The sequence below is a fragment of the Brachyhypopomus gauderio genome, unplaced genomic scaffold, assembly GCF_052324685.1.
Source record: "Brachyhypopomus gauderio isolate BG-103 unplaced genomic scaffold, BGAUD_0.2 sc83, whole genome shotgun sequence".
Classification (NCBI taxonomy): Eukaryota; Metazoa; Chordata; class Actinopteri; order Gymnotiformes; family Hypopomidae; genus Brachyhypopomus; species Brachyhypopomus gauderio.
This window is the reverse complement of record NW_027506904.1, coordinates 184,256-210,863: the sequence shown is the minus strand read 5'-3', so window position 1 is coordinate 210,863 and position 26,608 is coordinate 184,256. Positions and strand designations below refer to the sequence as shown.

The 26,608-nt window shown below is 47.3% G+C and overlaps 1 protein-coding gene across 1 annotated transcript; it reads left to right on the top strand.

The window, feature by feature from the left end:
• The first annotated feature begins 426 nt into the window (after window positions 1–426).
• Window positions 427–26,260, top strand: cacna1fa (calcium channel, voltage-dependent, L type, alpha 1F subunit a). The gene is made up of 48 exons (XM_076991505.1): window positions 427–636; window positions 1,742–1,846; window positions 2,837–2,976; window positions 3,102–3,244; window positions 3,628–3,780; window positions 4,162–4,358; window positions 4,532–4,635; window positions 4,802–4,944; window positions 5,032–5,097; window positions 5,186–5,252; window positions 5,383–5,409; window positions 5,567–5,727; window positions 5,850–6,075; window positions 6,391–6,598; window positions 6,998–7,118; window positions 7,258–7,327; window positions 7,558–7,618; window positions 7,883–7,940; window positions 9,612–9,708; window positions 9,814–9,943; window positions 10,214–10,273; window positions 10,451–10,557; window positions 10,716–10,803; window positions 10,938–11,045; window positions 11,151–11,203; window positions 11,288–11,434; window positions 11,688–11,889; window positions 12,089–12,247; window positions 12,826–12,936; window positions 13,186–13,269; window positions 13,508–13,528; window positions 13,820–13,954; window positions 14,093–14,158; window positions 14,360–14,451; window positions 14,540–14,699; window positions 15,174–15,301; window positions 15,497–15,593; window positions 16,873–16,975; window positions 17,341–17,442; window positions 17,634–17,758; window positions 18,439–18,555; window positions 18,756–18,964; window positions 20,684–20,736; window positions 22,153–22,366; window positions 23,046–23,356; window positions 23,461–23,573; window positions 23,803–24,117; window positions 25,136–26,260. The coding sequence occupies exons 1-48, from the start codon at window positions 445–447 to the stop codon at window positions 25,340–25,342; spliced, it is 6,156 nt and encodes a 2,051-aa protein (XP_076847620.1). The 5' UTR covers window positions 427–444; the 3' UTR covers window positions 25,343–26,260.
• The last annotated feature ends 348 nt before the right edge of the window (window positions 26,261–26,608 follow it).

Genomic DNA, 26,608 nt, shown 5'->3' with positions numbered 1-26,608 from the left:
GTCGGACACATCTGTCTACAGACTGTATTACGCTTATTGTCTTGTCCAACATCCTCTAACCCGACCATAATTGGACATTTGACCACAGAACCTCTGCATTAATAACATTAGCGTGATGGAGCGTTCTTGGCGGAGCACGTGGGGACTGGTCCTGCGTCTGTAGGAGGTCATCAGGTTGCTGGGTTTCTTTTCACACGCCCGTGCCACTCCTGATCCGAGACCTGTTGACATGCACAAGTGTGCGGCGAACAGTCCTGTGGTCTGGAAGAGCTGGCCGCAGCCTTGATGCAAAATGTGTACCAGCAGACGGGCTGTAGGTGCAGCTGTAGGTCAGAACCGTTCCCTTAAAGCAGGTGTTCGTAATAAACGGCAAACGAGCATGGCGAGCCCGTCATGTTCGGCCTCTGCTTCCCAGAGGGCCTTGCAGCAGGACCTGCTGGGGCCATGGCGGACCTACAGAGGGCGGACACGATGACCTCGACGAGCTCTGGCGCCACCCGCAGGAGGGCTGGAGGCTCCAAGAAGCAGGTGCAGGCCAACAAGTCCAAGCTGCGAGCCCCGCGGGCCCTGTGCTGCCTCACGCTCAGCAACCCCATCCGCATGGCCGCCCTCGCCCTGGTGGAGTGGAAATATCCTGCTTTACACACGAATGAGGGGGTGTGAGTGAGGGTGTGAGTGTGGGTGTGAGTGAGGGTGTGAGTGAGGGTGTGAGTGAGGGTGTGAGTGTGGGTGTGGGTGTGGGTGTGAGTGTGGGTGTGAGTGAGGGTGTGAGTGTGAGTGTGGGTGTGAGTGAGGGTGTGAGTGTGGGTGTGAGTGAGGGTGTGAGTGAGGGTGTGAGTGTGGGTGTGAGTGAGTGTGAGTGAGGGTGTGAGTGTGGGTGTGAGTGAGGGTGTGAGTGAGGGTGTGAGTGTGGGTGTGAGTGAGGGTGTGAGTGTGGGTGTGAGTGTGGGTGTGAGTGAGGGGTGTGAGTGTGCGTGTGAGTGAGGGTGTGAGTGTGGGTGTGAGTGTGAGTATGGGTGTGGGTGAGAGTGAGTGTGAGTGAGGGTGTGAGTGAGGGGTGTGAGTGTGCGTGTGAGTGTGGGTGTGAGTGAGGGGTGTGAGTGTGCGTGTGAGTGTGGGTGTGAGTGAGGGTGTGGGTGTGGGAGTGAGTGAGGGTGTGAGTGTGGGTGTGAGTGTGTGTGTGAGTGAGAGTGTGAGTGAGGGGTGTGAGTGAGGGTGTGGGTGTGAGTGAGGGTGTGAGTGTGGGTGTGAGTGTGGGTGTGAGTGAGGGTGTGGGTGTGAGTGAGGGTGTGAGTGTGGGTGTGAGTGTGGGTGTGAGTGAGGGTGTGGGTGTGAGTGAGGGTGTGAGTGTGGGTGTGAGTGTGGGTGTGAGTGTGGGTGTGATGGTGTGAGTGTGGGTGTGAGTGTGGGTGTGATGGTGTGAGTGTGGGTGTGAGTGTGGGTGTGGGTGTGGGTGTGAGTGTGGGTGTGAGTGAGGGTGTGAGTGTGGGTGTGAGTGAGGGTGTGGGTGTGAGTGAGGGTGTGAGTGTGGGTGTGAGTGTGAGTGAGGGTGTGAGTGTGAGTGAGGGTGTGAGTGTGGGTGTGAGTGAGGGTGTGAGTGTGGGTGTGGGTGTGAGTGTGGGTGTGAGTGCGAGTGTGAGTGTGAGTGTGGGTGTGAGTGTGAGTGCGAGTGTGAGTGTGGGTTTGAGTCCTCACTTTGCTATCGTCTGTAACTGTTTGACCCTTAACCTCATTCTTTAAGCCCTTCGATATTTTCATTTTGCTGGCTATCTTTGCTAACTGCGTTGCACTCGGCGTGTCTAGACCGTTTCCCGAAGACGATTCTAATGCCACTAATCACAATCTGGTAAGTTGCCATTGACTGGTGGAACTTGATCTGTCGGCAAGTACCAAAGTTAAGTGCTGGTGCTCCATCAGGCTCCGTATCTGCTGTGTGTGGCTATAATTAAAGTAGGTCTACTATGTAGCAGATCGACTATCAGTGCCTCAATGGACTATCAGATGTTTTCAGTTTAAAATGCATCATTAATTTAACACTGTTAAATCATTGTGATCACGTTAGCAGAGTTGACTCACACACACCCCCTGTAGACTGTCTAGACTGACGTCCAAAGCAGTCCCATGCGCTGAGTGCACCTACTGATGTCTGGTCTGTAGGTTAGACCCCCACAGGCCTGTGAAGCACAGTAATGGTGTTGTAGAAAAGATCTCTAATACATGTCTACCAGGATCAGAGAGCTGTCCTACCTGACAACATCCTGTCAGGGTTCTGTGATAAAACATTTTGCCATTTATAGAAGGAACAAATGTGAATTACACCTTCAGTTGTTGCTTTGTGTTTGAAATAATTTATTTCATTGAAAATTCTAAATATTTAACACCCGTTAATGATGAAGGCCTAGAAGGTCATTAGGCCATATTTAATCAGCCTTGGATAAAGATGATGGCTTGCTAAAAGTTCCCCTCAGCCTTTAAACGCTAGCCTCTAATCAACAGGGCCAGCAGGGTAGCAGGATAATGAACTCAGTCTAAGAGCTGTAGAGAAAGGGTGAAAGAATGAAAGTGTGTGTGTGTGTGTGTGTGTGTGTGTGTGTGTGTGTGAGGTAAATTATGAGAACAAACCATGGTATGACCACACTCTAGTATCTCTCGCTGTTACATCTACAAAGGCTAATTGTTTAATTAATACTTCAGATTTTATCTGTGATTAATAAAAGGTTTTCCATTGGGGTATTCCAGTAATCTCACGTGACCTATCACGTGACCTTCACCCTCCCCTCCTCCCCTCTCCACGTTTTAACGTGTCCATGTCTTCATCCTCTCCCGTTCCTCTCAGGAACAAGTGGAGTACATTTTTCTGATCATTTTCACCGTCGAGACCTTCACGAAGATCCTGGCCTACGGCCTGGTCATGCACCCCAGCGCCTACATCCGCAGCGGCTGGAACCTGCTCGACTTCATCATCGTCATCGTCGGGTTTGTGGCCATGCCCTCTGCCCTCGTCAAGGGATGGGAAATGGTGAAGGATAAAGAGGTTATTTGTGTGTGTGTGTGTGTGTGTGTGTGTGTGTGTGTGTGTGTGTGTGTGTGTGTGTGAACAGACTGTTCAGTGTGGTAGCAGAGATGGGTGAACCCAAAACCGGCAATGCACATCACGCATCAGGAAAACCAGGCGGTCTGGATGTCAAAGCCCTCCGAGCATTCAGAGTCCTCAGGCCTCTGCGCCTTGTCTCTGGTGTACCCAGTAAGTATCTATCTATCTATGTGTCCATCCATCCACCCATCCATCCATCCATTCATCCATCCATCTATCCAAACGTGCACTATACCTTTAAGACACAGGGTGTTTTTGCATGTTTGTGAGTTGAGTTGAGTTGGGTGCAGTGCCCACACTAGTTTCCTGTATTACTACCCAAGTGCTCTTAGCTAACGCCACCCCCTAAGGGCCCCTTTCTCTCTTACTCCAGTTAACAGCATTACAGTGCGTTGAAGTGTGCGTGGGCACATGTGTACATGTGTGTATAAGTGTGTATTTGGTTGTCGAAGCACAACTGCGTGGCTTTAAGAGGTTTTGTTCTGTCTGTCGTAATGCTCATATTAATAGCTATATGTCAATTGTGTGTGTAGGTCTACAGATTGTGCTGAACTCCATTATGAAGGCCATGGTCCCTCTCCTCCACATTGGTCTTCTGGTCATGTTTGTCATTATTATTTATGCCATCATTGGCTTGGAGCTATTCATTGGCCGGATGCACAAGACATGCTACTATGTTGGGACAAGTAATACACACACACACACGATGAGTCCATATACATGCTTAAGCACAAATAAGCAAGTCTTAAACACACATGTGCTCACCTGCATCATGTTTTACATTCCAGAATGAATGAGTGTGTTCTAAGAATAAATAAATAAAAAAAGAAAATGTTCCAAAAATGTTATGCATTTGAAAACTTCAACGCCACCTCTTGGACTGAATAACAATAATACAAATGAATATAATCGTAATTATATAGTTCATGCACGTTTATTGTTATTCTAATATACGTGATAATATTTCGATTGTCCGCTCTGAGGCAGTGAGACGTGTACGTTTAGCTTTAGCACACACCTTCTCTGTAGGCTGTTCAGCATGGGCTTTTGTATCCCCACCGTGCCAGACCTGTTCGTGGAGGACGACCCGACGCCGTGTGCCTTTGCGGGGAGCGGCCGAGCGTGCGCCGGCAACGATACGGCGTGCAGAGGTGGCTGGGAAGGTCCGAACGGCGGCATCACCAACTTCGACAACATTTTCTTCGCTATGCTCACCGTGTTTCAGTGCATCACCATGGAGGGGTGGACTGACGTTTTGTACTGGGTATATGATCGTTCTCTCTCCTCCCCCTCTGTCTCTCCTCACCTCCCTCCCTCGTTTGTCCTCGCTCCTGCTTTTCTTCACCTCCTCTTCTCCAGTCTGCAGTCTTTTTCCTGTACCGTTTCGTTTTCACTCTCGTCCTCTCTCAAACCTTGTGTCGTTCGTCATCGCTCCAGATGAACGACGCCATCGGCTTCGAGCTGCCCTGGATTTACTTCGTGTCTCTGGTGCTCTTTGGCTCCTTCTTCGTCCTGAACCTCGTGTTGGGTGTGTTGAGCGGGTGAGAACCTGCAGCGAACTTCACCTCTGCTTTAATGTGGAGTAATGGGGAGTAATGTGGAGTAATTCAATCTCTTCAGGGAGAGGGATTTTTCTAGGTGAATTGTAATAAACAGCATGTTTGCGTGGCTATGGGTGTGTGTGTGTGTGTGTGTGTGTGTGGTCAGAGAGTTCTCTAAGGAGAGAGAGAAGGCTGTGTGTCGTGGTGAACTCCAGAAGGCTCAGGAGAAACAGCAGATGGAGGAGGACATGGTTGGGTACATGGACTGGCTCATCGAGGCCGAGGTCACGGACGAAGACGGCAATAAACGTTGAGTCTCCAGACACGCACACACACACACACACTCACAGGGCCACAGATAGTCCTCACCTCACTAACTACACCGTTGGTCTGAAGGCGCTGTGGTGGCGAAGAAGAAGATGATGAAGAAGTATGGCTGGTATAAGCACAGTGAAGATGGAGGTATCGTGTGAGACTTCCCTGTTCCTCCTCTAGTGCAGGGCCCCGTCCTCATTTTGGACTGTGATATTTACAGGGGCTCATTTTACAGAATCAGATTCGGACTCAGAGTTTGAAGCTTTTCTGGATGACGACAACGGCTGTTGCGACTCTATACAGTAATATTTCACAATAATCTTATTATTTTATACATCCTTTCGTACATTATTATAACTTTATTGCTTTTTCTGCTGTGCTACTGAAGATCTGAAGTCTCATTTTGACTAATCAAATTTTGTTTCCTCCCAGGGCCAAGCTGATGACTATAAGTTTCTGGTAAGTTCAGCATCTATCTTTCATCTTCTGTGTCTTGTATGGTTGCATCTGGGCTGCGTCTGGGCCGCGTCTGGACCGCGTCTGTACTGCGTCTGGACTACGTCTGGGCTGCGTCTGGTCTCTGCACTTTGGCACAGCATCTTTGCTTTGTGTGCAGCGAGCAGCTCTACCACCTGAACCTGGTCATCAGGAAGAACTGCCGGGTGGCTGTGAAGTCCACCAACTTCTACTGGCTGGTGCTGCTGCTCGTCTTCCTCAACACGGCGGCGAGTGCCTCCGAGCACGATGGCCAACCTCAGTGGCTCACGGACATCCAGGGTGAGCGTGCGACTCCCAATGCTCGCAAAGCACCTGCGCGCAGACCAGCGCGATTGTCGGAACTTGGCGGAACTTGCCTCCAGCCCCCTAAACACGCCCCTGTTTATTGTTCTCCGTCTCAGAACGGGCCAACAAGGTTCTTCTGGCCTTGTTCACGCTGGAGATGCTGATGAAGATGTACAGCTTCGGCTTCCAGATCTACTTCATAGCCCTGTTCAACCGCTTCGACTGCTTCGTGGTGTGCGGCGGGATCCTGGAGACGGTGCTGGTGGAGCTGGACGTGGTCCCGCCCATCGGCATCTCCGTGCTGCGCTGCGTCCGCCTGCTCCGCATCTTCAAAGTCACGCGGTGAGCCGGCGACCCGCCGCCCAGGCCCACGCGGCCGCCATCGGCTCGTCCTTCCCATTCCGGAAGGAGTAGTTCGGGTAAAAGGGAAACACGTGGTTAACGTGAATTAACCCTGCACAAACTGTGTGGCCTCTTGGATGTGTCAGTAGTTTCCATGTCAATTGAACAAACTGCAAGGTGAAGTTCTGAAAATGTTCTGAAAATGTTAATGTGTGATTTCGGACTGAATCGTCCTTAAGCGTATCCCAGCATCCCACCTGTATCCCAGCATCCCACCTGTATCCCAGCATCCCACCCATTCTCTCTCGGTCTCAGGCACTGGGCTGCTCTGTCCGATCTGGTTGGCTCTCTGCTGAACTCCATGAAGGCCATTTGCTCGCTGCTTCTTCTGCTCTTCCTCTTCCTCATCATCTTCGCCCTGCTGGGCATGCAGCTGTTCGGTGGCAAGTTCAACTTCGACGAGACGCAGATGAAGAGGAGCACCTTCGACACCTTCCCCTCTGCCCTGCTCACCTGCTTCCAGGTGAGTGCGTCAAGTGCCGGGGATCAGGGGTCGGGGGTCAGGGATCAGGGGTCACCACCTTAGCCGCTGTCCGATTCAGCCAATACAACCATGTGGTCTCATGACATGTAGCCATGATCTAATCACTTCCTCAACAGTAATGCTGCATTGATATTTTGTGCAGTAACCATGAATACAGTAAAAGATTACAATAATCTGTCTACCACACGGGTGACCTTTGATTAATTACAACAGATCTCTCAACAACTGCCATGTCTTAATCATTATCCGTTGTGATCATATGCTATATATTTGAAATATACAGACTAGGTTGAAGAACACTGCTGTATTCCTTTAAGGAGGTCAACATGTATTTGAATAGCTGTTAATGCGGTGGATTGAGGGAATGTTTCGCTGCAGATTCTGACTGGCGAGGACTGGAACTCGGTCATGTACGACGGCATCATGGCTTACGGCGGGCCTGTTTTCCCCAACATGATCGTCTGCATCTACTTTGTTATTCTCTTCGTCTGTGGTAACTGTATCCTTTTCCATGCACTGTTGTCTCCGTCAAGGATTTACGCGACCAGTCGGAACCGTCTGGCTTGTGTGTGCGCGCACGTGTGTGTGTGTGTGTGTGTGTGTGTGTGTCTGTGCCCTTGACATGCGCTCCTGTCCAGACATCCTGCTGAATGTCTTCTTGGCTATTGCTGTGGATAACCTGGCAGGAAATGGCAAGAAGATAAAAGAGTAAGGGCTCTTCCAAGTGAGAATCCACATCACGGTCAATACGAGTAACGCCTTGCCTGTGTCCAAACTGCACTGAAACACTGGGCTTCAGGCCCCAAGAACCACTTGCTTGATGTCATCCAATGTGTACCTTCCATTTGAACAGTTTTTCAGAATTATAATATCCAAACATGATATCTTTGGCTTACAATAAGGCGTGTTTAAGTTCCTCCTGTCGGTTTGTTTTGAAGAGAGGTCAAACAGGAGGAAGAGGATTGGGAGGATGACAACAGGGAGGATGACGATAATGGAGTGAGACCTCTTAATTCTCTGGTTCTTTTACTGTACCTGTCTGTCTCTCTTTCTCTCAGCTGTCGCCATGAGCTACTACATGTCAGCATTTTTAGTCATTGCCTGTCCTCTATTTCTCGTGTTCATCATCACGTTAATCCCCCCTCTGTCCATCTCATTGTGCTCGCTCGTCTCATGGGCCTCTCATTCTGTTCTCTCTTCATCTCTCATCGTTCTCATCATTACGGTTTTATTGCTCTTTGATTCTACACTCTCTTTCTCCAGAATGACGGTGATGACTGGGAGGAGAGTGAAGAGTTGAGAGTTATCGAGGGGCTCGAAGGTGAATCCTGTCTTGCTTGGCTTTCTGAATGGCAGCGATCTTCCGTGAATCTCTATATGCTAATGTTTTTTGTTTGGTGTCTGAGTCATTTACCTCAAATTCCCAGGTAGTGACGTTAGCCAGCTAGCTAGGGCTAGCTAGGTCAGCAAACTGACAAACTGACTGACAATCTGAATAACAGACCCTAAGTTTGGGGTTAGGGTTAGCCAAACTGACTCTTCAGCTAAAATAATTAGATTAAATTCTCACATTATAGATTTAGCTGATATATGTACAACACAGTGGGGAACCGTCAGGGCCCTCTACGCCCTCTCAGAGGGCCTAAAATAGTACAACACAGTGGGGAACCGTCAGGGCCCTCTACGCCCTCTCAGAGGGCCTAAAATATTCTTAAAACATAAATATATATAATTTATCCAATTTTTAAAATCTACTTACAGTTTGACAATCGACATCTAAACAATTACAGAAATATAAGCAAATAAATTATTCACCCGTGTCTATTCAATCTGCGTTGGAAGGTGAGGGGTTAAGTGGAAGCCTGGGAGACTGTGTCTCCCCCTATCAGGACTGTGATGCCTCCGCAGAATGTTGGTGATTGGTGGGCACGCTGTTCGTTTACAGAGGGCCTGGCAGTTATAATACGAGTTTCAAATGACAGCAAAATTGACCAATCATATCTTCATTCTTAGTGGGCGGGCTTAACTGTATGATAATTTCCGCTCGCTGTGGCGACGCTAGCTGTCGTTAGCGTACCACCGCTAGCCTTTGAATTATGCCCTCGTGCACTTTGTTTACATATTCCGCTCCCGAGGAACACGGAGCTGTGAACCTTATTTTGTTGGAACCTTATTTTGCTTAAGAAGTTATCTAGTACAGATATTACTGTTTATTGCATTTCCAAAGTTGTACTGTCGTCTCAGTTTTTTTTTTTATTGCAGTTATTTAGGAAAGGAAACAATTTTTTTTTGTTGGGGTGCGGGCCCAGGTTTATTGGTCAATGTTCGCTACTGGTGCAACAATGTTTGAATAAAAAATTTAACTATACAGCTTTTTAAACATAAAAAGGCATCAAAAGTGCCCAAAGAGCTCAAACCAAACACACATGAGACAGCAATATCGATAGGACAGCAAACAATTTAAACAACTAGGACATGGACAGGACTTGGTGAGAAGAAGGGCGGGGCCTGTGTGTGTCAGGACTGTAACTCCTCCCATCATTTAAAATGGTATAAAAATAAGAAAATTAAATGAAGTGATGATTGAAACTGTCACATTTTTTACACATTTTTTAAATTTACATTTTGCTTGGGACAGAATATTATAGCATATAGCATGTGTTTTTCAGCTATGAAGTGGAAGACCTTTGATTTGGTAGAACTGCCTTTCTGTAATGTATGATAATGTGTAAAGGACATAAATGTAAAATCAACATTTAAATTAGTGTTTCGATACGCATATACATACATATGCTATGCATTATAGAGGTATTGTGTGCTAAAGCATATCATTACTGTATGTATCCATAACATTATTATGCATTACCATATTCATCCATTGCTGCATGAAATGAAATCCGTTGATACATGATGAGTTTAGGCACACACAACGCGATTTGTTTGATTCATGATATGATTCACACTAATTAAAGCTCACATTTGCACTTCTAAGGTGCTGTACCAATAAAAGTGGAAAGTTTTCAACCAAAGGAGAAAATCATTCCCATTCCTGATGGCAGCTCCTTCTTCATCCTTGGAAAAAAAAACTGGTAATTGATCTGGGCTTAAAATGTTGAACGCTCCAGTAGGTGTAGAAATGATGAGAGATTGTCAAATCACTGACCTCACCTTGTATCCGTTCTATGTCCATCCAGTCTCCGGGTTGCCTGTCACAACCTCATTTATCATCATTACTTCACCAACTTCATCCTCCTCTTCATCATCCTCAGTAGCTGCTCACTAGCTGCTGAGGACCCCATCAAAACACATTCTGTCCGGAATGTTGTAAGTTAGCCGGAGCTTGTACAACTCAAGACTGAGACGCCCATAAACGTGTTTTAAGTACAGGAAGTCTTATTGGACTCCAGTAAGAGTCGTGGGGAACTCTGACATTTTCATTCTCCACTTCAGGGGTTTATTAGAGAGATGTATAATTCCATAGTGTCATTGATTTCCATACCTCATTTTGCCCTGATCTATTGGATGGTCTGGATGTATTTAAATAACAGCAGTTATTGTCCTCCTCTCTATGCCTGTCATACCACCTGACGGTAGATGCTGGGATATGCTGATTATGTCTTCACCACTGTCTTCACCATCGAGATCATACTGAAGGTAAAACGTGTGTGTCTGGTAACACTGTCATTACTCCAGGTTTCATTTGCATGACCGTGTTGGTACATATTTAACAGGGATGCCCACAATGTGGCTTTTTGTGGCTTTTAGAAGAACAAAGATGCAGTGATTGTGTTTTAACAGTAGTGTTGTGTGTTTGTGCATGTCTGACGGTAGATGACTGTTTATGGAGCGTTTCTTCATCAAGGCTCCTTCTGCAGAAACGCCTTCAACCTTCTGGATCTGCTGGTCGTCAGTGTATCTCTCACCTCCTTTTTTCTGAAGTAAGTGCTACACATCTATTTATCTGCCTATTCATCCACTCATCCATCCATCTATCCATCCATCCATCCATCCATGCATTCTCTATCCAACCAACCATCACCTGTTTCACCCTGTGTCCACTGTCCCGTATGGTCACCCTGTTGCGGTGTTCCTGAAGTTCAAGTGCCATCTCCGTTGTGAAGATTCTGAGGGTGCTGCGTGTGCTCAGACCGCTGCGAGCCATCAACCGAGCCAAAGGACTGAAGGTAGAGCTCCCGTCTCAATTCCTCCTCATCTCCTTCTTTCAGTGTTCTCCGACGTTATCATCATGAGGTATGCGCTCAGTACATCCAGAATCACTGGGTTCTGAGCTTCCTAAATGCTGGTATCTCGTCTCCAGAGCGTGATCCAGTGTGTGTTTGTGGCCATCCGCACCATCGGCAACATCCTCATCGTCACCACACTCCTGCAGTTCATGTTTGCCTGCATTGGGGTGCAGCTCTTCAAGGTAAGTGCACGTTGCTCGGCTCTCCGAGTCCTCCGAGCCGAACGCGTCCAAACGCCGTTGACCTCCAGCGCGTCCCACCCCCACGTGTTCTCTGTCCCCCTCCAGGGCCGTTTCTACAGATGCACCGACGAGGCCAAGCACACGCCGGAGGAGTGCAAGTACGTGCGTGCGTCTGTGTGTGTGTGTGTGTGTGTGTGTGTGTGTGGCTCTCCTGCTCGTAACTGCCGTTACATGTCATGCAGGGGCACGTTCGTGGTGTATAAGGACGGAGACATGAACCATCCCATCGTGAAGGAGAGGATGTGGGTGAACAGCGACTTTAACTTCGACAACGTGCTGATGGGCATGCTGGCTCTCTTCACCGTCTCCACCTTTGAAGGCTGGCCTCAGTGAGTGTCCTCATGTTGTCGACACATCGCATATTTGTTGAATATTCAATAGCACTCTAATCCATATCTAAATATGTAAATAAATTAATTAAAGTAATTTAAATATGAAAAAGAAAAACCTGTGGCATAAGCAAGATGGAAAAATCTTTAAGTTTTTGTGCACGGTGCTTTGTGATGCACGCTGGATGCATTGGGGGAAGATTTATTGCATCGCCTTAGTTTGAGGTCATTAAGCAAACATCCTCGTCCACAGAATTTTGTATAAAGCCATCGATGCCAACGCTCAGAACAGAGGCCCCATATACAACCATCGTGTGGAGATCTCCATCTTCTTCATCGTCTACATCATCATCATCGCCTTCTTCATGATGAACATATTCGTGGGCTTCGTCATCATCACCTTCCGCGAGCAAGGGGAGGCGGAGTTCAAGAACTGTGAGCTGAACAAAAACCAAGTCAGTGTTACGAGAATCCGGCTAACCTTACAGTGGGGAAACTGACCAAGATGGCGCCCTGCGTACACAAAGCGCGCGCACCATTACAACACACATTACAGCCTACGTTTGACTGCCTTGATGTGACTTCTGTAGAGTAGTTTGTGTCCTGGAACTGTTAGGACATGTCCGAGGGGTTTTACTGTTTTCTCGTTGCCAGAGACAGTGTGTGTATTACGCTCTAAAAGCGCAGCCTATAAAGATCTACATACCCAAAAACCCCTCGCAGCTGAAGTTCTGGAAGATCATCAACTCCTCCAAGTTTGAATACATCATGTTTCTTCTCATTCTGATGAACACACTCACACTGGCTGTACAGGTGTGTAACACACGCACGCCCGCACACACACACACACACACACACACACACACACACACACACACACACACACACACACACACACACACACACACACACACACACACACACACACACACACACACACACACACACACACACACACACACACACACACACACAGTGGGGCAGTCATGGCCTGGTGGTAGGGAGCTGGTCTTGTGACCGGAGGGTCGTGGGTTTGATTCCCAGACCTAAGGTCATGACTGAGGTGCCCTTGAGCAAGGCACCTAACCCCAACTGCTCCCCGGGTGCCGGGCTGGGGCTGCCCACCGCTCTGGGCACGTGTGATCCACAGCCCCCTAGTAATCACTAGTGTGTGTGTGTTCTGACTGCACAGATGGGTTAAAAGTGGAGGACAAGTTTTGATTGCGGTGTAAAAATCACAATTGACAAAAAAAATCAAAAAATAAATAAAAAATACGGCATACACACACTCACACACACACACACACACACACACACACACACACACACACACACACACACACACTCTGGTCTATCATATCCTTCACACACATATACTTTGTCTTGAACAGCACCATGAGCAGTCCAAGCTCTTTAACTCTGTGATGGACATTCTGAACATGATCTTCACGATGCTCTTCACCGTCGAGATGATCATCAAGCTGCTCGCTCTGCGGCCATACGTAAGACGTCCTGGGTCTTCTGTCACATTATACTTGCTTAATGGTCAACAACATCGATTGTTGAAAGTACATAATCTTGTATATATATGTGTGTGTGTGTGTGTGTGTGTGTGTGTGTGTGTGTGTGTGTGTGTGTCTGTGTGTGTATGGGTATGTATATATATATATATATATATATATATATATATATATATATATATATATATATATATATATATATATATATATATATATATATCTGTGTTGCAGCACTATTTTATAGATGCCTGGAATTCCTTTGATGCTCTGATAGTGGTTGGGAGTTTGGTGGACATCATGATCGCAGAGTTTAGTGTGAGTATCTTTCCTGCTATTGCCAAAACAAATGCAGTACCTAACACACACACACACACACACACACACACACATACACACACACACACACACACACACACACACACACACACACACACACACACACACACACACACACACACCGGGAGGTTATCTGCATTCTGCTATGTTCTGCTCCATCCTTATCCCTCTCCTTCTCTGCCCTCCATCTCTGGATGGAACCTGCTGTTGCTCTCAGGGTGGAGGAAGCCACGGAGAGGTGAGCGTATGTCACGAGACAGCAGGCACTGCAGCGTGAGACCTCCATTACCATCCAGGCTTCATATATATATATAGAACATATTCCTCATCCTCCAGAGAGCATATCACGGGGATTTCTGTGTCTATTTTCAGCAAAGTAGTTATTACATATAGTCCACATTAATGTACTTCTGTAGAAAATAATGAATGAGTGAATAGACATTCTTCCGGTTTGCCTGGTTGTTAAATTTCTCTATCCATTTATTTATGTCCACTCCATCTGTGTCTCCTTATGCTCCGCCTCTCACAGGGGAAGGGGGACGGGGAGAACGCCAAAGTGTCCATCACGTTCTTCCGCCTCTTCCGAGTCATGCGATTGGTCAAGCTGCTCAGTAAAGGGGAGGGCATACGCACCCTTCTTTGGACCTTTGTAAAATCCTTACAGGTGTGTCTCGTGTTTTACGTGCACTCCAATGCGGCCCGCCGCTTCAACATGGCAAACGTGCGGGATGCGGATGGGCGTGGAGATGTATTTAGATGTTGGGTCGTTGCAGTTGTGCCTCTATGTTCTCTCCTCCCTCAGGCCTTGCCTTACGTCGGTCTTCTCATCGCTATGATCTTCTTCATCTACGGCGTCATTGGGATGCAGGTGTGTTGGTGCTCGCTCCACCGTCGTCCCTGCACCCGTCCCTTCTGTTCATCACCCCCTGCCATGGAGTGCTGGATTCTTATATTTTTAGCACACATTCACACACACACACACACACACACAAACACACACACACACACAAAGCTGGTGTATGGGGCCCACACGAGCCTTACCTCGCTGTTCCTTTTGCATCGACGCCAGACGTTTGGGAAGATTGCCATAGACGACAACACGGAGCTCAATCGCAACAACAACTTCCAGACCTTCTTCATGGCTGTACTGTTACTCTTCAGGTCGGAGGACGTGCTTCTGCTGAAAGTGGAAAGTCTGATTTGGTGTGTGATGAGTTTGAGTGTGCGAACGCTGTTGATGTTTGTTAAGATGTGCCACAGGAGAGCAGTGGCAGGAGATCATGCTGGCCGCACTGCCAGGACGGCACTGTGACCCCGACGCAGACCTGGAGCTGGGGGAGGAGTACAGCTGTGGCAGCAACCTGGCCTACCTCTACTTCATCAGCTTCTTCGCTCTCTGTGCCTTCCTGGTGAGAGAGAGAGAGAGAGAGAGAGAGAGAGAGAGAGAGAGAGAGAGAGAGAGAGAGAGAGAGAGGGAGAGAAAGAGAGAGAGACAGGGAGAGAGAGAGAGAGACCAGGAGAGAGAGACAGGGAGAGAGAGAGAGAGAGAGAGAGAGAGAGAGAGAAGGAGAGAGAGGGAGAGAAAGAGAGAGAGACAGGGAGAGAAAGAGAGAGAGACAGGGAGAGAGAGAGAGAGAGACCAGGAGAGAGAGACAGGGAGAGAGAGAGAGAGAGAGAGAGAGAGAGAGAGAGAGAGAGAGGGAGAGAGAGAGAGGGGGGGGGGGGGGAGAGACATATGGAAAGAGATGATAGATGAGGAAGAAAAAGTAACAGAGACGGTGAACTAATACTAATATTACAGTTATAGTTAAGTAATTAGTTAAATAAAGGGAAAATTATTTACTTATGTTATTAAATGAATTCCTACTTCTTTGCCTCCTCAGATAATAAACTTGTTCATTGCTGTAATCATGGACAACTTTGAGTATCTGACCAGAGACTGGACAGTGCTAGGCACACACCATCTCGATGAGTTCAAGAGAGTCTGGTCTGATTACGACCCCGAGGCCACGTAAGAGGAACCTTGTCCACGTCGTCCACGGAAAACTAACATTACTCCCGAACAGTTCATGGGAGTTGGTGTTTGCAAGCCAAATAATTTAACCACAGAAACAGTATGACAAAATTATATGAAAGTAATTCGATTTCTTCTAAAATATAAGGGTGTTTAAAGGCATGATTGTTTTGCTCGGATTTCCGGCTGCAGAGGAAGAATCAAGCATCTGGATGTGGTGACCATGTTACGCAGAATTCAGCCGCCGTTGGGTTTTGGCAAACTTTGTCCTCACCGGGTCGCCTGTAGGGTAAGAAACATCTACCTGAACACAATGCTATATAATACTTAACTACCAAACTATCACAACTGCTACAGAGGACATTGCCAAGAAGTTAGGAGCAGCGAACAGTGCAGTGGCAGTTGGGAACAGTGCAGTGGTAGATGGGAACAGTGCAGTGGCAGTTGGGAACAGTGCAGTGGTAGATGGGAACAGTGTAGTGGCAGTTGGTAACAGTGTAGTGGCAGTTGGAAACAGCACAGTGGCAGTTGGGAACAGCGCAGTGGCAGTTGGGAACAGTGCAGTGGCAGTTGGGAACAGTGTAGTGGCAGATGGAAACAGCGCAGTGGCAGTTGGGAACAGTTAGTGGCAGTTGGGAACAGTTAGTGGCAGTTGGGAACAGTGCAGTGGCAGATGGAAACAGCGCAGTGGCAGTTGGGAACAGTTAGTGGCAGTTGGGAACAGTCCAGTGGCAGTTGGGAACAGTTAGTGGCAGTTGGGTACAGTGCAGTGGCAGTTGGGAACAGTTAGTGGCAGTTGGGAACAGTGCAGTAGCAGTTGGGAACAGTGCAGTAGCAGTTGGGAACAGTGCAGTGGCAGATGGAAACAGCGCAGTGGCAGTTGGGAACAGCACAGTGGCAGTTGGGAACAGCGCAGTGGCAGTTGGGAACAGTGCAGTGGCAGATGGAAACAGCGCAGTGGCAGTTGGGAACAGCGCAGTGGCAGTTGGGAACAGCGCAGTGGCAGTTGGGAACAGCGCAGTGGCAGTTGGGAACAGTGCAGTGGCAGTTGGGAACAGCGCAGTGGCAGTTGGGAACAGCGCAGTGGCAGTTGGGAACAGTGCAGTGACAGTGCAGTGGAAGGCCTCCCCTGCGTTAGAGGAAGCATGTGTTAGCTTTCATCCTTCAGGCTTGGTGGCATCGTGTGATAGAGGGAGAGTTAATTAGCGAGTGGGAGAAAACCAACATTGGTGAAATAAATGAGATAAAAATATTAATAAGTAGAAAATAATATGCTTACTTTATATCTATAAAATAGCATGTCTAGGATAATAGTAATGTCTTCACCTTCCAATAGACCTAGTAAGCATTACTGCATGAGGTGGAGTAATGAGGATGTGCGTGTGTACTAGAGTTAGGGTTGCCAGAGACAGCCAGAACCCAGCTAATGCCCTGAGTCAACACTGTCTAAATCTCAGCTGAGGCAATCTGGTACAGCAATCCCATTAAAACCTCTCTTTCCTCCCTCCCTCCTTTCTTATCACTCCCTCTCTCTTTTTTTCTCTCTCTCCATCCCATAATTTGTGCAGAGGCTGGTTGTTATGAACATGCCCCTCCGTGCTGACGGGATGGTATCCTTCAACGCTACCTTGTTTGCTCTCGTCAGGTCTTCGCTCAAGATTAAAACTGAAGGTAAGTGCACACACACACACACACACACACACACACACACACACACACACACACACACACACACATATACACATGCACACACACACATATAAACATATAAACATATATATAAACACATGCACACACACACATGCGCGCACATATACATATACCCATACACACACATACATACCCATACTCACACAAACAAATGGTACATACACACAACAATTAAACATTACAGAAATTACAGAAATTTCTCATATCTGACAAACTCAGAATCTAACACATTAAACGTTAAAGTAGAGCATCCGTGACATGACCTAGTCGACATATAAACTACTTCATTGTTTCTTTGGCTTTTTCTTCTTCTTTTTTCCTCTTAGGACCAATTGATCAAGAAAATGAAGAGCTGAGAGCCATTATTAAGAAGATCTGGAAGCGCACCAAACCGAAGCTCTTAGATGAGGTTATACCGCCCCCTGCAGGTACCAAACAGTATAACACACTATGTACCAGTTCGGTAACTTCACCACGCTCCCTTGTGTGTGGACACAAAATCACATTCTGTGGGAGTATGTGGTGTTGAGTGATTTCCTCCTATGAGCTCATTTTATCTATAAAATATTTTACCACAGACACACCCGGCTGTGTTTTGTAATCACTTTTACTTTTCTAGGAAATGAGATTACAGCAGGGAAGTTCTACGCCAGCTTCCTCATCCAAGATTACTTCAAGAAGTACCGCAAGAGGAAGATGAAGGAGAAGAAGAAGAAGGGCAAGGACAAATCAGCTTCTCTTCAGGTGCACAGACACGTGTGTGTGCTAGCGTGGCCTCCGGAGGTGTTTATCATGCAGTAATACAGCCATGATGTCACTTGTTCATGCAGTAATACAGCCTATACCTGTGTGACAGACCAGGCTAGTCCACTGTCATGAGACTGTAACACCCTACTCGTGTAACGTCTGCCTCCTGTAACACTCTCCCCCTGTAACACCCTCCCCGTGTAATGTCTGCCTCCTGTAACACCCTCCCCCTGTAACACCCTCCCCGTGTAATGTCTGCCTCCTGTAACACCCTCCCCCTGTAACACCCGCCCCCTGTAACACCCTCCCCGTGTAATGTCTGCCTCCTGTAACACCCTCCCCCTGTAACAACCTGCCCCCTGTAACACCCTCCCCGTGTAATGTCTGCCTCCTGTAACACCCTCCCCCTGTAACACCCGCCCCCTGTAACACCCTCCCCGTGTAATGTCTGCCTCCTGTAACACCCTCCCCCTGTAACACCCGCTCCCTGTAACACCCTCCCCGTGTAATGTCTGCCTCCTGTAACACCCTCCCCCTGTAACAACCTGCCCCCTGTAACACCCTCCCCGTGTAACGTCTGCCTCCTGTAACAACCTCCCCCTGTAACGCCCGCCCCCAGTAACACCCTCCCCGTGTAATGCCCACCCCCTGTAACGCCCGCTTTGCTGTTGGCCCAGGACGGGCTGCGGACCCTGCAGGACCTGGCCCCAGAGATGCGACTCGCCATGGCAATGGAAGAGGGCCATGAGGAGTGGTTTGAGGGTGACATCATAGACGAGGAGGAGTTCTTCATGGTGACTTTCACTGCATTGGTTTAACCAGCCATAACAAACAAAACTAATATTTTTTCAAAATCTATCCTTAAATGCACAATAAATAGCTAAATTTCATATGTCTAATCAATATCACTATAATAGTATCATGATTATCTGACATATCGTAGTATTGCCCATCTCTTTCCTTGACGAGTCTTCCTGTTCACCTTGACTGCCAGCAGGACAGCGTCTACAGTGATGGCCTCACGTCCAGCCCTGGGGCCACGCCCCTGCCCAGAACAGCCAGCGGGTCTGGCTTGGCCCTCTCACACAATGGAGTTGTAGTGGAGCAGCCTCAGAGGCTGTCCACCCTGCCCAGAAGGTGGGCCGCCAGTCAGACCAAACTCGCCATGCTGAGGGCACTCGGTCCCAGACCAAGACAAGCACGGTACCGAAGGGTCAACTGGGCAGTCTGCTTAGAGCCTGGCTTTAGAAAAAATAGATGCCGCTAACTGAAATTCCTTTGCTTGCCAGTACATTAAATTAATATGTCACAAAAAAAGCTAATGTTGCCTGTAATTATTGAGAACTGCAGGTGACCTGGGGCCATATGCAAATTGAGCAACATTAGAATTTCAGGGTGATATATTTTTTTAAGCTGTGAATTTTGCCTGACAGGAGTGTTGCTGGGTAGTACTTTTATTATCCAGATATTGCTAGAATTTTCTCTCAGAGACACATGCACATTACAGCTTTAAGCCATTTTGAGGCAGAACTAGCTGCTAATCTTAACAGCTGTGATTTAAACAAGTGAAGCCATTCCATGCTGAATTCATTAGCAGAATTGGCTTGAATTAATTCGGCACTGAATGCTAGATCTGCAAAAAAGGTCCTGTGGCAACTTAGCAACTTAAGACCAAAAAATTACCAAGTAGCATGCATAGCGATGTGCCTGAAGAGATACTGGGACACTGCGTTATTAAAAACAAAAGTTATTGAAAATATATGAGCAAATACAAGCTTTTGCATACTTAAAATTACCTTCCAAAGTCAGGACATACAAAATCTGAGGTCTAAGATGCCACTCTTTGCTTTGAATAGAATTATTTGAAGCATTTCTTTGAAAGCTGAGCCCAGTTCTCCATCAGGTTTTTGACATTTCTGTCATTTTCCCTTGAAGGAACTCTCAATTTATTTTGGACATACACAGCAAAATCAATGACTTGTTGGTTGTCTTTCATTTGTTAATGAAAAGTCTGGATTCACTGCTATAAATATTACTCACCAAATGTTTCTGGAATATCTGTGATTGTAATAATTTACAATTTTATGCTGACATTATGTTGGTCATGAAATGTGCCATATTTTGTCAATTGTGATTTTTACACCCCAATCGAAATTTGTCCTCCGCTTTTAACCCATCTGTGCAGTCAGAACACACACACACACACAAGTGATTACTAGGGGGCTGTGGATCACACATACCCAGAGCAGTGGGCAGCCCTAGCCCGGCGCCCGGGGAGCAGTTGGGGTTAGGTGCCTTGCTCAAGGGCACCTCAGTCATGGCTTGTCTGGGAATCGAACCCACGACCCTAACCGCCAGGCCATGACTGAGTCATGGTGGGATTGAACATTATATACAGACATGGATTAAACTTTGATTTTTTTTACATTTTTAAGATGAAAACACAGCGGTGAGTGATAACCATTTAAATGAGACCACAAGTTCATTGAGTTTTTCAGAAATCTAGACCAAGACTGATGACGTTCCAAAATAAATGTTTATGCTCTCTTATGCTATTGGACAGTTTTACTGTTTGTCTTATGGTAATGTAGCCAACTGATTAATTTAAATTCGTGAAATATGTCCCAGTGAGCGCTGTCAGAGAAACACAAACAACCCTCACAGGCATTGCCATTACTAGTGGGATTCTGACAGACTTGATTGGGAAGGACATTCAAGACTTAATTCATTTTAAAATCCTAAAGAGTTCTCCTTATCCATAAACCTTCAAGGTTGAACATCTTTAAAATGCTGAAATGTAAAATCTTGATGGAATTAGGAAGCTTTTAGCCTTATTTGACAAAATAGAATACATCTTGGTATTTTCCAGTCTTCTTTCTCTTTTAATGGTCAAAGAGACTCTGTCCACGGTTTGTGTTTTAGGTCACTCAGCACTCCAGCAGCTCCTGGAGGGACCCAAGATGGAGCTGGTGACAGTGGAAGAGAAGATAAAGGAGGAGGGGCAGTTACAGGAGGAGGGGCAGGAGGAGGGGTAGTGACAGGAGGAGGGGCAGGAGGAGGGGTAGTGACAGGAGGAGGAGCAGTTACAGGAGGAGGGGCAGGAGGAGGGGTAGTGACAGGAGGAGGGGCAGGAGGAGGGGTAGTGACAGGAGGAGGAGCAGTTACAGGAGGAGGGGCAGTGACAGGAGGAGGGGCAGTTACAGGAGGAGGGGTAGTGACAGGAGGAGGGGCGGTTACAGGAGGAGGGGCAGGAGGAGGGGTAGTGACAGGAGGAGGGGCAGGAGGAGGGGTAGTGACAGGAGGAGGAGCAGTTACAGGAGGAGGGGCAGGAGGAGGGGTAGTGACAGGAGGAGGGGCAGGAGGAGGGGTAGTGACAGGAGGAGGAGCAGTTACAGGAGGAGGGGCAGTGACAGGAGGAGGGGCAGTTACAGGAGGAGGGGTAGTGACAGGAGGAGGGGCGGTTACAGGAGGAGGGGTAGTGACAGGAGGAGGGGCAGTTACAGGAGGAGGGGCAGTTACAGGAGGAGGGGTAGTGACAGGAGCAGGGGCAGGAAGAGGGACAGTTACAGGAGGAGGGGCAGTTACAGGAGGAGGGGCAGTGACAGGAGGAGGGGCAGTTACAGGAGGAGGGGTAGTGACAGGAGGAGGTGCAGTGACAGGAGGAGGGGCAGTGACAGGAGCAGGGGCAGGAGGAGGAGCAGTTACAGGAGGAGGGGCAGTGACAGGAGCAGGGGCAGGAGGAGGGGCAGTGACAGGAGCAGGGGCAGGAGGAGGAGCAGTTACAGGAGGAGGGGCAGTGACAGGAGCAGGGGCAGGAGGAGGGGCAGTGACAGGAGCAGGGGCAGGAGGAGGGACAGTGACAGTAGGAGGGGCAGGAGGAGGGGTAGTGACAGGAGGAGGGGCAGTGACAGGAGGAGGGGCAGTTACAGGAGGTGTGGCAGTTACAGGAGGAGTGGCAGTTACAGGAGGAGGGGCAAGAGGAGTGGCAGTGACAGGAGGAGGGGCAGTTACAGGAGGAGGGGCAAGAGGAGTGGCAGTGACAGGAGGAGTGGCAGTGACAGGAGGAGGGGCAGTTACAGGAAGAGGGGCAGTTACAGGAGGAGGGGCAGTTACAGGAGGAGGGGCAGTGACAGGAGGAGGGGCAGTTACAGGAAGAGGGGCAGTTACAGGAGGTGTGGCAGTTACAGGAGGAGGGGCAGTGACAGGAGGAGGGGCAAGAGGAGGGGCAGTGACAGGGGGAGTGGCAGTTACAGGAGGAGGGGCAGTGATAGGAGGAGGGGCAGTTACAGGAAGAGGGGCAGTTACAGGAGGTGTGGCAGTTACAGGAGGAGGGGCAGTGACAGGAGGAGGGGCAAGAGGAGGGGCAGTGACAGGGGGAGTGGCAGTTACAGGAGGAGGGGCAGTGATAGGAGGAGTGGCAGTTACAGGAGGAGGGGCAGTGATAGGAGGAGTGGCAGTTACAGGAGGAGGGGCAGTGGCAGGAGGAGTGGCAGTTGCAGGAGGAGGGGCAAGAGGAGTGGCAGTGACAGGAGGAGGGGCAAGAGGAGGGCCAGCCAATGTGACAGAACAGATTCCAGCCATCAAAATCGAGCCTTCATGTGACAGGTGGGGATATCTGTCAGTCAGACTGACATATGTGAGGAAGATACAGAGAGAGGATGAGAAGAAGGTTATGGATTCACCCACAGAAAGGCACCATTTGAATTAGAAATAATATTAATGTTCAGAGAGCTTCTGGAGTTGAAGAAATCTGTGGGACCAACTCATAATGAACAGAACCCAGTCACAAAAATGTAGTGAAGAGACAGAACTTAGAAACAGAAACAAAATATGAATGTTGTCTCTTGTTATTTGTGACTCAGCTCACCTTTTATCTGAAATCGCTGTTAAACACACCTTTTTGTGTGTCTGCAGGCTGTAACATAATTTACATCACACTTAATTTTATAAAATTACTACCATAGTTTTAGCTGTGATATCTGACATTTATTTCCAGTGTACCTTTAGGACACAGTTAGCAGCATTTGAATGATATAACAGGATTCTTCTCTCTCTCTCTCTCTCTCTCTCTCTATCTCTTTCTCTGTCTCCATGTTTTTCTCTTTCTCAGTCAGGTGTGCATTGTAGACCAAACTCAAGTGTATGTTTGCTCAGCTCCATATAAACAATATGATGTAATAATGTAATAATATTTCTAATTCAATAGAATTAGAAAGGTTAAGGGAAATGGGTTAAGATTGCATCTCCTCTTTAAACAACTACATATGAACTCTTGCTTCTACAGAAACTCTCACCCAGAAGCCCCTCCCCCAGCACAGACCACGCCCACTACAGTCCCCAGTTGTACTAGTGGGGGCATGACTCAAGCACAGCCAGTTCATCTTCACAGCAGTGGTTACCAAAGCAGTGCCGTCCTTGCCTATAGTGGGAATGCATACCTTGCAAATGGCTTTAATGTGAACGGTTACCAAAGCAACACTTACTCTGAGAACGGTTACTCCAGCAACGGCTACAGCAGCAATGGCTACGGTAGCAACGGGCAAAATGATAAAAGCAACACAGCCCGACGTCGCTGCCTTCCACCTACTCCCGCAGGTGAAGATGGGATTCACTTCTTTATGGTGCAGTTCCATTACAAATTCACCCGTTGCAATTAGATGCTACTTAATCCCATTTGACCCTTCTTAAACCTGTGTTAGGCCGGAAGCCACATTTTACGATTCAGTGTTTGAGGAGACAGGACAGTGTGGATGACACGCCCACTCCCGGCACCTACCACCAGAACTCACCCCCCAGCAGAGCAAGAGGATGGGTAACACTTCATCTAAAAGTTCACTTTGTGTGTTTTTCTGGTATCATGTCAGTAAAAAGAAATTGCAATGACACTGTGTGATAAGTCTGATCCCACTGATGGTGATATTGACGATTTTCGCAATAATCTTGACTGCACTGATTATATCGCAATGTATTACAATATATCATCCCAGCCCTAAAGTACAATGCCGTTAATGTTAGCCCCGCCCCCTTTCATTCACATGCAGACCAATTACGACTCCAGGCGCAGCAGCGGGTCTTCTGCATCGTCGGCATCGTGGGCGAACAACCAGGCAGCGCAACGGACCCGCCTGCTCTACACCCCCGTCGTCATGGTGGAGGAGGCAGGGGCCGGGCAGGCCCTGTGGGAAGATGGAGACCCCAGCACCAGCCTGCCGGACTCTGCCCGATCCGGCTGGCTGACAGGCCCGCGGGGACCCCCCCCGGCCCAGCAGTGGCGGCAGTTCCGCAGCCTGACTCTGCCAACACAGCGTGGGGCTGGCTACCTAGAGACAGGAAGTGCCGACAGCTTAGTGGAGTCGGTAGGTCGGTACACTCTCAGCTAACGAAGGTCTAGTACGCGTCGGAAATTATTACGCCACATCAGAAATTATTACACACACAAGTTAGGATCTCTTAAGCAGAAGTGTCAAGTAACGAAGTACAAATACTTCGTTGCCTTACTTAAGTAGAAATTTTGGTTATTTATACTTTAGTGGAGTAATTATTTTTCTGCTGACTTTTTACTTCAACTCCTTACATTTTCACACCATTATCTGTACTTTCTACTTACATTTAAAAGATTGCCTCGTTAATGCTATTTCATTTCGACTTGTTTTCATTCCGGCATGTCATCGTTTAAAAAAATCCTATCCTGACTAATCGCGCAATCCGGATAGAGTGAATTTGATTGTGGTTGGATGAGAAGTATAAACATAAAATATACAGACACCATACTAGTTTGTACATGATCCATCTCACCTGCACACGTCACGTCACACTCCAGAGAGGACATAGCAGACTTATGTATCTTAGTATAAAGATGTCCGTGGCAGAGACGAAGTGTCCCAACTAAGCACCAGTGAGGATGTTGGTAGCCAGGATGACCAACCGACTCTTGTACTCAAGTACATTCATTTTCGATGGGCATATGTGCCCATTTTTCAACATTACCATTTTAATATAACATTATAGTCATTATGGCTTTTAGAAGAATGGGGTTTTTGGGAGGTGGGCTAGTGCACTATAGATCCCTGTGGTGCCACCTAAGCTTTTGTCCTTAATGGATTTTTTCCCCTTACGTTACTTTTACTTTTATACTTTAAGTAGTTTTGAAAGCAGTACTTGTACACTTTTAATTGAGTATAAAGATTGAGTTGATACTTCAACTTCTACAGAAGTATTTTTAAACCTTTTTTTGAAACTCCTGGCACAACTCCATTGAACATATTTGACAGGAGGAGAGGCAGGACACACAACATTGAACTTTGTAAAAATCTTTTTCTGCTAATTCTCTGCTGATTTTTTTTACATTTTCTTATCCTCCCAATATTTCATTAGATCCTAATCTCTGAGGGATTAGGACTTTATGCCAAAGACCCGAAATTCGTGGACTTCACAAAACGTGAGATCGCCACCGCATGTCATATGAGCCTGGATGAGATGGAGAATGTGGCGGCCGACCTGTTGGGTCGAACTGTGTGCCGGTCGGTTGGATCCCTCGAGGAAGACCTGTCCGGTGAGATGAACTGCGTGATTTCATGCTGAGGATTTTCAGCTGGAGTGTGTGAGACAAAAAGAAACAAGAGGGTCGAGACATATCAGGAGAGACAGACAGAATTGGTAGTGAGACAGGGGAGAGTGAGTCCTCTGTGCTACATCAGCACTGACTTATCCAGTACTTTTCCAAACGTTTGATGATTTCACTGAGAGGTCATAGATCTGAATGACCAAGGCAATAGAGAACATTTTGGTCAGGGTCCCAGGTTCAGGATAATCTGAGCAGATTTGCCAAAATCATGGCACATTACTACTCGACAGATATTATAAGTTAAGCAATTCTACTTACCAATTTCTGATCCCTTCACCATAACAACAATTCTGCTCTTTGTTTGTTTGACTTTTATTTTGTTTTGTTTTTTTCTATACATAAAGCAAATTGTGTCGAAGTGTGCAGGTTAGGTGCTCTACAAACGTTCCAAATGCGACTGCTGAACCCATCGTATCATGTTTACTGAACCCTCATCGGTCCGTGTCAGTTTATTCCCAGAGTGCTGGTCATTGTTCTTTTGGTTTCGATAGCACTGCTGCCGCACTACCAAAAGCACTCGTAGTCCTAAAGGAAAACGTAATCTATTACGTTTGTGTATTACTTAGGGAGTAAATCTCCACATCAGCACTATAATGTGTTGATGTTACATCTTTTTAGGTCTTAAAAGTATAAGTAGTAAAATGTGGTTTAAGTTTACATTTTGTATTTTGTTTTGCTTTGGTAGTGCCACAGAACTACTATGAAATAGCCAGTTTAGCACTGGTTCTGTTGCTACTGGTGACTCCACCATTTTATGTGAAATAAACTTCCTTTTTCGGACTTACTGAAGTAGTGCGTCTTGCTTGACTTTTTCATCTTCCCTGCATGACGCTCCTTTGAGGTAGATAGTTTTGTTCTGTGGCAGGACCCATCACACGTTATGCCTGTAATTAAAAGAGTTGAATGTTAATTAGCTTGTCCATGTATGTTATTACACAAAATATGATCTGCCTGAGGTCTCGCTCGACTAAATTAATACTTTCCAAATGGGCCATATTTCTGTCAATTATACTGCAATTCTGGATAGAACTTTGTGCATAATCCAAGCCTTAAACATGGTCTTCAAGTTAAAGCTATACATGTTTTCATAATTATTACTTTAATGAGCACATGACCATGATGCTACAGGTTCTGTCACTTGGTTTCTAGAGGGTCCCTGCAGTGCCTCTGTATTCCCAACACACTAATCACGTGATGGGGGGGGGGGGGGTATGGGGGTTGGT

Coding starts and splice junctions, on each gene's coding strand:
- cacna1fa (XM_076991505.1), top strand. CDS start 445: ATGGCGGACCTACAGAGGGCGGACACGATGACCTCGACGAGCTCTGGC. Junction 5,728..5,849: donor GTGGCTCACGGACATCCAGG/GTGAGCGTGCGA, acceptor TCTCCGTCTCAG/AACGGGCCAACAAGGTTCTT. Junction 24,118..25,135: donor CCGACAGCTTAGTGGAGTCG/GTAGGTCGGTAC, acceptor ATATTTCATTAG/ATCCTAATCTCTGAGGGATT.